Source organism: Vanessa atalanta, chromosome 20 (genome assembly GCF_905147765.1).
Source record: "Vanessa atalanta chromosome 20, ilVanAtal1.2, whole genome shotgun sequence".
In the NCBI taxonomy this organism is placed as follows: domain Eukaryota; kingdom Metazoa; phylum Arthropoda; class Insecta; order Lepidoptera; family Nymphalidae; genus Vanessa; species Vanessa atalanta.
The window spans coordinates 8,566,602-8,580,073 of NC_061890.1; the positions used below are offsets into that span (position 1 = coordinate 8,566,602).

Genomic DNA, 13,472 nt, shown 5'->3' on the forward strand with positions numbered 1-13,472 from the left:
GAGTTTAATTGAATTAAGAATATGCTCCAAACCTTCTCCTCAAAGGGAGCCGACCAGTGAGAAATTTACAGGCTGCTAATGTAGGTATGAAGAGCTTAAACCTCAAGGAAGGAATTATGCTACCAACGACTAAAACGCGAGCACAGCCGCGACAGACAACTAATAGTTGATGTACACAATACAAATAAATCCTTATTATCCTTAATTTAAATGATTTATCTATAAATAAAAAATAATTACACTTTGCAATTAGAACAATGTAAAGTGAAATATGATACCTATATCTCGTTCAAGATCAGCCGCAAAGGATAGTGTCAATGTCGGGTGGTAAAGCAGCGCTGGATTGAGATTCTCATCTGAATCTATAATGGAAGAGCCGACTAAGGGTTCTTTTGTGATAAGCGTACCCATTATGATGATTTCAATATCACCTTAGCGTCCTTAAAACCCCTGTGATGGCGATAAGCCTACGAGGTTAAATCAATGCCTACTTTTAAATTTAGATCATTATTGTAAAGTAATCTTCAACATCGATTTTTTTTTTTTTTTTAAATAAATGGAACGCTTTGAATCAGAGTTCCTATACCTCTACACATCTCAATTTCGAGAAGATTGAGGACCACTTTACTGAGAAGGAAACAGCTCTTGATAAATATACTTGTAATACTTACATCCAAAGTGGATTTTGGAATTTTACAAATTTTTCAAAAATTCAAGTAACAACTTCGCGATCGCTTCAAGATTTCGACCAATGATATTGCGTCAATTCAATGTCGAAGTTGTTTATTTGTCTCTTCCTACGTTTGGATTAGGTTCCGTACATTATGCAGTGAGTCGTTTCACTCGTTGCCCGCGGCGAAGATTAAAAACAGAACTTACGAAAGTGCCGTCAATCTTATACCGCCTTGAAATGTTATACACTGACAGTGTAAGATCGTGTTAATAGAGGACAGAGGTTAGCGAGGGTTTGCTTAACAAATTATATAAATATATTGATATGCTCTAGATATAACGCTTAAAATAGGTGTGGTCGAGTTGTTACAAATAAAAAAAACATTGTGGACATTGTGAAAGTTTGCGATATGATCCTTACCCCTTAGGCTATTATCATAACCACTTCGAGTGCAATGCTAAGCTAGAGGAACAGATAATATTATAAAATTCATACTTATACAATTTTTCGAGCACACTCATCTATTGACTATATGAGAACGATGAGATTTCCGTATAATTTCTGTTATTTTTAATACGACTGAAAGTCTACAAGCGTGAATGATTTTATAGTTAAATTTGAGTATGTTTCTCATAGTTTTAAGTCAAAATTTAATATTAGGTATCTGAACATCGGCATTTGACAAAATAACAATTCGGATCGCCTTTACCTCGTTTGGTAGCGCTAGTGTGTTCAAACAGAGAATTATACATTGAAACTTACTTACTTGATATAGAAAATTAAGAAGCTTTTGAAAATACTTTAAAAACTTGTATGGAATTCATTTTGGAACCAAATAACATCTGGTCTTTCAGCTAATTTTTTTATGTTTTTCCCTAACTTTACTTTCAAAGACATTTACTTATTAAAAACCTGTTATGGCGATTACAGATGGCGATAACCTGCAATTGCCCGATGTCGCAGCCGGGCCCGACGCTGGCCGCCACCTGTGGAGGCGGCGCCTTCATGCTTTTCATGGGATTATTAGAAGTTTTTCTCAGAAGCCAATGTGACTTGGAAGACCCATGTGGAAGAACACAGGTAATTATTACTTTATACACAACAAATAAGCTACTGCCTTTCGCTGAGAGGCCGTCGAAAAGACATTCGTGACTCGATGGAAAAATAGACCAAAAAAATAGTAGTAAACCTAACACTTTTAAAAAGAAAAAAAATTAAAGCTTTTTAAAAGTGTTAGGTTTAATTCTTTAGATGGCATAGTTAATGAGGTCTCAAAATTTGGTTATCGTTAACACAAGTAGTATGAGGGAGCAAGCTTTTTGACTGTATTGCTAAATGTACATTACATAGCTGAATCTGATCTGAAAAGGCTGAGTGACATTTACAAGTTGTTACAACGAAAGTAAAAAAGGGAAAAAAAGATTTATTTTTTTACATATAAGAACAATTATTTTTTTCTCAAATTTTAATTGATTTGCTCGAATTTCTACAACCGTACAAACACTAATTAAATCACTTGAGAATGTTTTGGAAACAGTATTTTTAATATATGTATTATACTATAACAAAAATATGATATTTTATGTGTATAAAAACAATAAAAATATTCAAATTTATATTTATCACCATCATTTAATCTAAAATATATAAAATTGAGAATGTTACGTCAAACGTAGTGCTCTATCGGGTCACGGCAGTTTTGAATCAACCGCAAATCATCGCCGGCAGCGGTCGGCGTTTCACTGCCTGTCCTGATGACTTCGAGAATTGTGTTTCGTGAAATAAGATGCAATATTTGAAATAGGCGATTACGTCACGAACTTAAAACAGGAAATACATTGGATTATTAATTGAACAAATTGACATTCATCATTCACTTAACTACTAATTGCTACAAATTTTATCTAAGACTCTTTCTAACATTTTACGTAACAAAAATAAAAAACTTTTGCAATTTAAAGTGAACTTTTGACGTAGTTTTTTATTTAACTTAAATACCTCATAGTATTTAAATTAATATTAGTTATAATTATTTAAATGAAATACTTTACGAATTATTTTATACAGAAGTATAAAGTTAACTTTATGGTCATAAACTCTTTGAACTGAACTATCCAACTAGAAAAGAACAAACGTCGTGATACACGTCTATTCCAAAATGCAAATACATACATCGAATCGTCGAGAATCATAGCGAATTCATTTTATATCGCCAAGCTTATTTTAACAAAAAAATATTCAACACTAAAAATATTAAAATTGAATCTGAAATTCATTCAACAATATATTTTGTTTTAATAAATGTTCAGAATTCCGATGTTTAAAATCGCTTTAGATTTAACAGTTAGGTATAGGACTAAAATTTTTACAACTTTACAAATAAATAAATAAAATGTATATGTATATATATATATATATGTAAAAAGCATAACTTTGTATTTTAAATGTTGAAAAATAAAACTACCGATCTTCTTGCCAGTTCTTCTCGGTAGAATCTAACCGAACCGGAAGCTACACTTACTATATAGAATTTAAGAATTATGATTCAAAAGTGCTTGTTAAAGCCTACTTGAGTATTTGACAGGATTTTATTCTTTGATCCTTCCTATTTAAGTGAACAAAAAAAAAACAATTCCCTGAGTGACTTATACTGAAACGAACATTTTAAACCGGTAAGGCGTAGAGACTAGAAATCCGAATTGTCAAAAGAAATTATTTAGGCATTTGTTTTAATTAGTGTCCGACCGAAAGTTCGGTTTCGGCCGAGTTTCGGCCAAAAATCAAGTTTCGGCAGCAGTTTCAGTTTCAGCCAAATTTTGCCGAAACTTTTACCGAAACCGAAACTGAATTCGGAAGTTGTCGTGCACGCTCACCTAACTTCGTTTCTCGAAACCGAAACCGAAACTACGTTCGGGAGTTGCCGCGCTGTGCTCGGTCATAATAGGAGTGGTAATTGTACCGAAACTTGACATGATTAGAAGTCGTGACTTGCTTGTGTTCCCAATGCGTTTTGTTTGTTGTGAGTTCGGACTGGGATATTAAAAAGAATCTTACTGAGGTACTAAAGTTTTTTTATGAAGCTACACTTGATCTGTCATATGATAACGCATGCATTTCCCTTGCAATTCCTTTAATATCACTATTAAATAGGAAGCTGCAAACTAGAGACGAAAATGAAAGTGAAATAATGAAAAACATGAAAACACGGTTGCATGAATCAAGGAATCGACGATTTGCATACATCAAAGGACAGCCTGAACTAATAACTGCAACATTACGGGATCCAAGATTTAAAGGCACATATCTGAATTCTGATGAAGTTTACATTGCCACCTTAGAAACAGAAAACCAGTTGAGGATTTACACGGACGATGTTAGTTATACAATAAGTGAAAACTGACATTCTGAAGAATCACAGCCATCTTGTTGATAGAATATCGTCTCCCGATAAAGCGGAAGGGCTTTGGGACGCTTATGATAAATCTCACTGGAATTCTAGTCCATTTCTGTCTTTGAGAAAGGTAGCACTGAAATTCTTATCAGCTCCACCGACGAGTCGACGACAAATTTATTCAGACAGAAGGAGTAATCTGCGAGGCGAAAATTTTGATAAACTATTGTTTCTTACCTATAAAACCAATCTTATATTATATACCTATAATATAAGATTGTTTAACTATGAATATTAATAAGACATAAAAAATATAGATTGCTGCTTGAAATTATTAGAATCAAGTCTACGCGTTTTGAAATATTACGATTAGTTTATAATTTAGTAGTTTAGCTATAGTTATTTGTTGAAGTGTCATACAAAACGACGAATTAAGTTTAGAAGGAGTTAATTTGTTTTAAAGATAAATGTGATTTATATTGTTTTATTTATTACTTAAATATTAAGTACCTACCTATAACTATTGAGATATTAGGTAACAACTTAAATTAGTATTTAAATTATTATTTAACGCATTTTTAAAACTATGTGATTTTAAGAAAAATTAAAGAAGACCGATTATTAACATTATGTTTTCTCTGTTTTCCCTCTAAGCATGATTCCTGTAAACAAGTTTCGGTTTCGGTTTCGGCCGAAACTGAGACCGTTGCCGAAATTCGGTTTCGGTTTCGGTCGTAAAAACCAGTTTCGGTCGGACACTAGTTTTAATTTGAAGGTAATCTCAGCACCTCCTTTATCTTCAACTTCATTCAACCCACTCGTTCAAAGTGTTTTTTGCACAACGAGAAAATATATTTGGCATTATTCAGGCAAAGCCTTCACGCATAGTCCTTGTAAGTCTATTATAAGAGAATAGAATAAAAGCAGATACGTATTCACATGCGAACGATTAAAAAAATATTACAGTTACAAAGAGCTAAGTTCGTTTCCAAAGTTGTTTTTGATAATTTTATGCTCACGGTCTGAAAGCTATCTTGCGCTGATAATCGTGTGAACGCGTGTCGTTAATAAATGTGTAATTTCATATTTATGGTGTAACAATAAATTGCGTTATTAAGATTCATGGTATCTTTTGTTAAAAACTAATTAAACAATTGCCGGGAAGTGTCTTTACGGAAATAAACTTAACAGATAAAATAATTACTCGAATGTTTGATATTTATCATTATTATTCAAATGTAATATTACGTTATACAACATTTTAGAAATACTATCATAAAACTTTCAAATTTATGGTTAACTCGCTTAGTGAGATATGAAATTTGCATATTTTGTTCAAAGCGATCAATTCTAAAGTTATTAGTAGTAAAGAATGAGTACATAAGAAGAAGTTTGAAAGTGGCACTGATAGGCGAGAAGCTATGTGGAAGGCGGCTATCATGGTATGGGCATGTTATGCGGAGGAATGAGAAACATATTGTGAGGAAGATCTTGAACATGAACGTGGATGAATATAGAGGAAGGGGACGACCAATGAAAAGATGAATGGATTGTGTGAAAGATGATATAGCTGGAAATTATTTTACTTGTGAGATGACCTCAGATAGGGAAGTATGGAAGAAGAAGACATGCTGCGCCGACCCCAAGTAAATTGGGATAAGAGCAGGAGGATGATATTGTGGGAATTTTAATCACATTAAACACTGTAACGTGCATAGGCATTTGCAAATGTCATAAATATCGAATATTAATTTGTCAAAATGTTCATTTCAACAGTAAAGTTGTGCGATTAATTTACCTCCCCCTGAGGAAAATATTTTTGAGCTCAATCTACCTTGCTGCTCCAGTGTATGCTGGGTAGATTTAATCAATAATAGACCACCAGAAATCAATACTTTGTATCGGTCTATTTAATTTCGAATTTGAGTCAGCCAAGCTACAGTCACAGGCACAAAGGAAACACCAAAGGTCATATATTAGTGGTGGTTTAAAGCATGGTACATATTGCTTATATGCACATGCTCGTTCAATAAAAAAAACCTACCTGGCGTAAGCGAATATGCTATACAGCTTGTTCTGTCTTGAAAATTATTGGTTATATTCTCTTGAACGGTAGATGTGACTAATGGAATCACTTTCAAACCAAAAAGACACTTAAGAACTAATTAGAAAACTATTTATTTTAACTTAAACATTTTTGAATTTAAATTAAAATTTATATAAAATACATAAATTATGTCAGATAACTAGACATGTTGCTCCTTCAAATGATTTATACGAAATAAATAAATATGACACAATTCAATCTGAACAAATATTAACATTCCAAATTTAAAAGATCAGAGTTGACATCCAAAGAGTATGCATAATCTAAGATTACTCATCAACATATTCATCGTGAGAACACCAGGACATCATTTTTTTTAATTCTGTACTTAGTTTTATTTTCAATTTTGAATTAATTAACTTGAATATTATTAATAAAAGTATATATTTTCTATTACAGTACCGTCGTCACATGGACTCGGTTTACGATTTCATAGTAGTAGGCGGCGGGTCTGCGGGATCAGTGGTAGCGTCCAGACTCTCTGAGGTGCCGGAATGGAGAGTACTACTTTTAGAGGCTGGTCAGTGAACTATCTGTAAAGTTACAATGGCATGAGTAAATTTAAAAAAAAACATCGTTGACCTTGAAACGAAATCATTGGTAGAGATCTAAATAATCTGTGGTATTTATGACCTCGTGAAAAAATGGCGTTTCAACGTCGACAAGTTCTATTTTTAATTATGAAAGTAAAATTAAAATGAATATAAGTATTAAAGTGTAATACTTGCATTATAAATAAATTTGTTGATATGATTTCTGATATAACTATTTTATCGCTATTATAGTTATAAACTATTTCCTTTATTCTTCTCTAATTGTGATCTTATGCACGAAGATTAATTTTGATATATTAATTGTAATTAAGTTAAAAAAATATAAGTACAAAATAAGCACGCATCGACAGGCTTCGACGAACCTACCGGGGCCCAGGTTCCCTCAATGTTCCTCAACTTTATTGGATCGAGTATCGACTGGGGATATCACACAGAACCTGAACCAGCCGCTTGTCTCAGTGAAAAGGACAGAAAATGTTACTGGCCCAGAGGAAAGGTATCCTATATTATAGTATATTAAATATAGAACACCTTTATAATTTTATAAAAAATCAATCAATCAATCACTTATATTAAAATTACGTATATTTTAATTTCTTCCAGGTCTTAGGTGGGACATCTGTTATGAACGGCATGATGTACATACGAGGATCCCGTAAAGACTATGATGATTGGGCAGCAGCAGGCAACGAGGGCTGGTCCTATGAGGAAGTTCTTCCATATTTCATGAAATCCGAAGATAATAAGCAGATAGAGGAGATGGACAAGGGCTACCACGCCACAGGAGGGCCGTTGACAGTATCCCAGTTCCCTTACCATCCACCTCTGAGTTACAGTATTATTAAAGCCGGAGAGGAATTAGGTAAGTTTTAACTTCAGTTAGCTAACATAAGTGCTCTTTCTGTACCCTCATTCTAATCATTTGAAAGACGAATCCGATACTACCGAAAAGATTTCGAGCACAGGACCACGGTCTTTAAATACTTTCTGAGATGGGTAAACTACACTAACTAAACTCCTCGTTTAAACACTGCCAGATTCTAGGCCTAAAAAATTTCTCGATAAAACTCAATAACTTTTTATGAACCTGACCTGACTTGACGTGGCTGTAATCTTAAAAAATTGCCATTAAATCAATGAGACAGTCAATAAGAAATGATATCAATTTTAATGGGATAATATTATAAAGTTTTTAATTACTACAATTTTAACATTACAGGATACCAAGTTCGAGATCTAAATGGCGAGGCTCACACTGGCTTTTCAATCGCACAGACTACAAATCGTAATGGCTCCCGTTTAAGTGTGGCTCGCGCTTTCCTAAGACCAGCCAAGAATCGCCCCAACCTACACGTGATGCTTAACGCTACGGTCACCAAGGTTCTCATAAACCAGACAACGAGACAGGCATATGCCGTTGAAGTAAGAAATAGTTTCGGTGGAACTGAAGTTATCTTTGCCAACAATGAAATTATTTTAAGGTAAAGTATTTTAGGAGATTCACAATTTTAAGCAGATAATGAGCATCCCCAAAATTTCGTATACAAAGAGAAAACTATTAAAATATGTACATATATATATTTTTTAAATCTATACAATAACTAGAGTAGATCGTAGGTGACATTTTATGAGCATTCCCAAACTTTCGTATACAAAGAAAAAACTATTATGAAAATATCATATTTTAAATCTATTCAATAACCAGAGTAGATCGCAGCTGACTTTTGTTTTGACTTACAATATTCATTTTCAGTGGTGGTGCTGTAGCGTCTCCCCAGATCCTTCAACTGAGTGGTATAGGTGATCCCGAAGTGCTTTCTCGAGCAGGCGTACGCCTTGTACACAAGCTTCCTGCAGTGGGGCGAAACCTCCATAACCATGTTGCCCACTTCCTCAACTTCCACGTCAACGACAATAACACAACACCCCTCAACTGGGCCACTGCAATGGAGTATTTGCTTTTCCGAGATGGACTCATGTCTGGAACAGGTCAGCTCGTAGATTATAAGAATACTATTGAATGAAGCACTTTATTTGCGTCTCCTCCTAATTTATACCAGATATAATTCTAATAATTTTTTTCTATATCCAAATAAAATTGTAATATTTATAAAATTCAAATATTTCTGAAACATGATGTTATTTACTTGACAAGTATAAAAAATTATATTCATTAAATAAAGCTTTTGAAAATACCATTACAACATACACTAGCACTAGTCAGCTCGCCAAGTACATCGTATTACACAAAAAATAAAAATTACAGGAATCTCTGAAGTGACGGCACTTATAAACACCAAATATGCGAATCCTGAAGAAGACAATCCAGATGTGCAGTTGTTCTTCGGTGGATTCCTAGCAGACTGTGCAAAGACGGGCATGGTGGGAGAAAAACTTGGAGATGGTTCTCGTAGTGTGCAAATGTTCCCCGCCGTTTTACATCCCAAAAGTCGGGGACGGCTTGAGATAGGAAGCTCTGATCCATTCGCTTACCCGAAAATATATGCAAAGTAAGCTCCTATTTTTTTGTGTAAAATGTGTTAAATTGTGATTAATATTTTTACGTGCGTTCATAAGCGTCCATAACAGCTCAAATTGAATGTACTTTACCGATCCTCTTATTTTCAGCTACCTCACTCATCCTGACGATGTCAAAACATTGATTGAAGGCATTAAATTCGCTATCAAGTTATCGGAGACGAAAACTCTTAAGAAATATGGCATGAAGCTAGACAAGACCCCAGTTAAGGGATGTGAGAAGTTCAAGTTCGGATGCGATGCGTACTGGGAGTGCGCAGTGCGAATGCAGACCGCACCAGAGAACCACCAGGCTGGCTCTTGCAAGATGGGGCCCCGCGGCGATCCCACTGCAGTCGTGGATAACCTATTACAGGTAACGCCATCAATCAATTGTAATTGTTATTTTGTGAATTTAATCGAGCTAATTAAAAAATTCTATTGAAAAGTGTGCTATTTCTTCAGTTTGGTTCAAGTCCACCTAAAATGAAAATGATAACGGTAGCTAATGATTTGGGTATAATTGATTTAAAATTCAGTTTCAAAATTTTATCTGCGAATAAAAAACTAACAAACGAAGTTAAATAAAAGCTTATAAAAAAAAACATGACCAGAGCAGAAGATTAATTAAATGTTGTTGTAAAGGTGCAAGGTATAGACCGACTGCGTGTGGCGGACGCGAGCGTGATGCCGGCGGTGACGTCGGGCAACACCAACGCGCCCACCGTCATGATCGGTGAACGCGCCGCAGACTTTATTAAGAAACGTTGGCTCGGCGGAACTACCGTGAGTCGTTTTACCGTTTCCTTATTATTAAGTATTGTATCTATTGACTACATCACATAATTTTTAGGGCAGTGACTCACTCAATGATAAACTAATGTCAATATTTTTATTTGATCGTCATAAATCGTACAAGAATAAGAATCATCTCCATATTTTAACACTGCAACTGTTTTACAACGAAGTATTCATTACATATTACTTTTAAAATGTCAGTTCTATTATTTCATAAGAAGTATTTACGAAGATAATTATTTCCCAAAAAAACGAAATTTGAAAGGTATCCTTATCCCTTTAAACAGATTTCTTTTAGCACATCCAGAAGGATAAAGGTTACACAAAAGCGTAATATTTTCAATAATTTCGTTTATATAAACACAATAGTTTATACATTTATTATATTTTTTTCTCTCTGCTAGGTTCCGTACCCTCTCAATAACGAGGGAGGGGTATCCAACGTGCTGTCAGTCAGCGAAAGCCGATACCCAGGCTGGCAACGCTGGGCCTGATGTAATCCCACCTTTAGTCATATGTCGTCACCACTAGTAGAATACTTACCTTAATACTTAGTGAATTACCGTAGTTACCGATCAAAACATCATTTTGTTTAAGAATTTATTAAATTAAGCTACAAATATAAATTGAACCTTGACGTAAAAACGAGTTATCCTTAAATGCAATATATCTACACTTTTGAAACTCAAAAACGTCTTACACAACGAAGACGAATGTCTCTAATTAATGTTAAAGAATATTTTAATAAAATATTTAAAGCAGCAACAATGACAAGAGTATTTTAAGAATATAAATTTATCTTTAAAAATATTGATTATTATGGATATTTTATTGACGCCAGAATTAATGTATTTTTTTTTTCTAGAACCGGATGTGTCTTGTTTTGACATGTCATAGTTTAGATCGTTTAGAATTATTAATTATAAATTATATTGTGTACAAATAGTAATTAAATAGATTAAAACTTTATTTATGTGAAAAATTATCTGTACTAATATTATAATGCGAAAGTAACACTGTCTATCTACAAATTTTCACGGCTTCACTATTGAATCAATTTTCATAAAATTTTGTATGAAGTAAGCTTTCACCCCAAGGACGGACGTAGACTACCCGTTGAGAGATAAAGAGTTACAGACAAATTCTTGAATATTTTGTCACAAACTGAATTAAAAATCCGTAAAGCTGCGGATTTCGCTAGCATAATAATATTACACTTTGTTAATCGGAATTGATTTTGAATCAAAGCCATCTTTGAGAGATGCTGACGCTCGTTCAAGGTTATGTCTTTATCCCGTTGAATTAAAGAAACAAAACTACATTGTCGGCTTTTAACAGACACATCGTACAGGAAGCAGAACAATTAAAGATGCTAAAACTTACAAAAACAGATGGATTAATAAAAGCAAGGATTGCGCAGGATTTAATTTTTATAATTAAGGTTACATACAGGTTTATGATTAAGTGAAAATTTGTTAAGTGTTCAACAAAACGAACAAAATAATGAACAAATCTTAATAATAATTTGGAGGCCACTTTGCGTCTGGAAATTGTAAAGGCAGATCTCAACTTTTAATATTTTTCCGAACATTATAAACAAATGTATGTTGGAAAGGTTGAAGGAAAGTTGAGAAACGACCGTCATCATTTTAAATTTTCAATGTTTAAATTTAATGTACAATATTATATAGACTGCAATGAAAATTTGGACACATAAAAAATTAAAAAATAGCTACAAAATATGGGGACGTAATTAAAATTTAAGATAGTTAAAAATATTTTTACGAATTATTTATAAATAAAATTTATTATAAAATGTGGGTGGTATTTATTATGGAATTATTAAAATTTCCTGCCTCCTTGACCCTAATACATATCGTTTACAGAATAGAACGACCAGACAAATGCCACTTGATGGCAAGTGGTCATTATTGCCCATGGACATAGCGCCGGAAAAATTAACCTTATAGTCCCAAGTACAAGAACCTTAAATTGTTTTGACACATAAATGTAAAACTTCGTAAGTGCCTTTTTTGCGATGAATTTGACAAACTTTTCTAATGCGAAAAGTATCGGCGCTGCAATTGTCGATATGACGTCACTATGACTTTCCATATATACAAATTTTATTATTGGATTTTTTTTTTTTGAGTATCTACCAATCCGTACGCAGCATGATTTTTGTCGGACAAAATGAAACAAACGTGTACATAGAGCGAATATTTTATTATGAGAGAAAATACATTGGATTATCTGAGTTAAAAGACAATATAACATTCAATCGATTTGAGACAGAGTAAATATTGAAAGATTTTTTAAAATACGTTTACGATTAATTTCAACAGACTATACAAAATAAATGAAAGTAACATTACCTCTTTGTTAATAACAATAGTTTTTATTTTTTTAATAACACAATGTTGCAATTTTATCGTTCGGAATTAGTGTTGTATATATGGATACTATAAGTAGACAATATATGATAGGAAATGGACAAATTATTGAAATACATAATTACATTTAAACATTTATAATTATGATGATAATATCCTCCAGACTGATTACAGTCTCTGCGACCGGTTTTAATAGAGACTAACCATTGCAGTCATTATAGACCACAAGTACTCTCAAGAGACTCGTAATATTATGGGGGGTGGGGGGTCATCAGACTCAACTGGAGAAAATTCAGCCATAGAGCCAATAATTATACGTGCTTTCAGATGCAAGGGATTGTAAAACTGCTTATTTGAAAGCTCCGCAATGCTAATGAGATTTTTTTCACAAATAAAGCAGCGTTTTTTGGGTTGGACCTGGAATTTGAACCCAGGACCCCAGAATCTGCTGCCGTATGAGTCAGCTGCGAGATTTTGCGACATTACGACTAAGGTTGCACTTAACTACTACAGTTTTATTTAATAATATACTAGTTTAAGCTCATAAGAATTAACTTATACAACAATATTATTACACATAAAATAATAACAATTTTTAGGATTTTCGAAGCACCGTTTTTGGCCAGAACATCTCAGGTTATGAAACAATAAACAGATGGAGCGCACGGTACATTAAATGAGAAAAAAAAACGCGAATACAGATTTTGATTATGTATTCGCTTTTGTTGCTTCACCTTAATGTTTCGTGGAGTCCATTTTCCTTTAGATTTATAATCTAAGCAACACATATATTATATCTTTAGAGATAATAAGACGCGTACAAAAATATACTGGTTCATATTTCAAGAAATTATTTATCGGAAAAAACATTTAATCCCGTCTGATTTTATTATTATTATTATTGCACGACAAACGTCAATAATTATAAATAATAATAATATACTTTATATTTCAAGTATTAGTACAACTTATCGTAAAACTGAACGCGAGACAAGTTCATTGGAATATTTCGTCAAATACGTTTCAATTAGTCGTTGTG

General features: G+C 33.3%; 1 protein-coding gene across 1 annotated transcript in view; it reads left to right on the forward strand.

Annotated features, from left to right (window-relative positions):
* The window catches only part of LOC125071801 (glucose dehydrogenase [FAD, quinone]), a 40,685-nt gene extending 29,884 nt beyond the window's left edge, over positions 1-10,801 (forward strand). Inside the window, exons 2-11 of the mRNA XM_047682188.1 lie at positions 1,604-1,753; positions 6,571-6,691; positions 7,076-7,221; positions 7,329-7,587; positions 7,945-8,206; positions 8,479-8,714; positions 8,992-9,235; positions 9,354-9,618; positions 9,888-10,028; positions 10,445-10,801. Coding sequence (XP_047538144.1) covers positions 1,604-1,753; positions 6,571-6,691; positions 7,076-7,221; positions 7,329-7,587; positions 7,945-8,206; positions 8,479-8,714; positions 8,992-9,235; positions 9,354-9,618; positions 9,888-10,028; positions 10,445-10,534 — 1,914 coding nt within the window. The 3' untranslated portion in view covers positions 10,535-10,801. The remainder of the gene's footprint in view (positions 1-1,603; positions 1,754-6,570; positions 6,692-7,075; positions 7,222-7,328; positions 7,588-7,944; positions 8,207-8,478; positions 8,715-8,991; positions 9,236-9,353; positions 9,619-9,887; positions 10,029-10,444) is intronic.
* Positions 10,802-13,472: the final 2,671 nt, after the last annotated feature.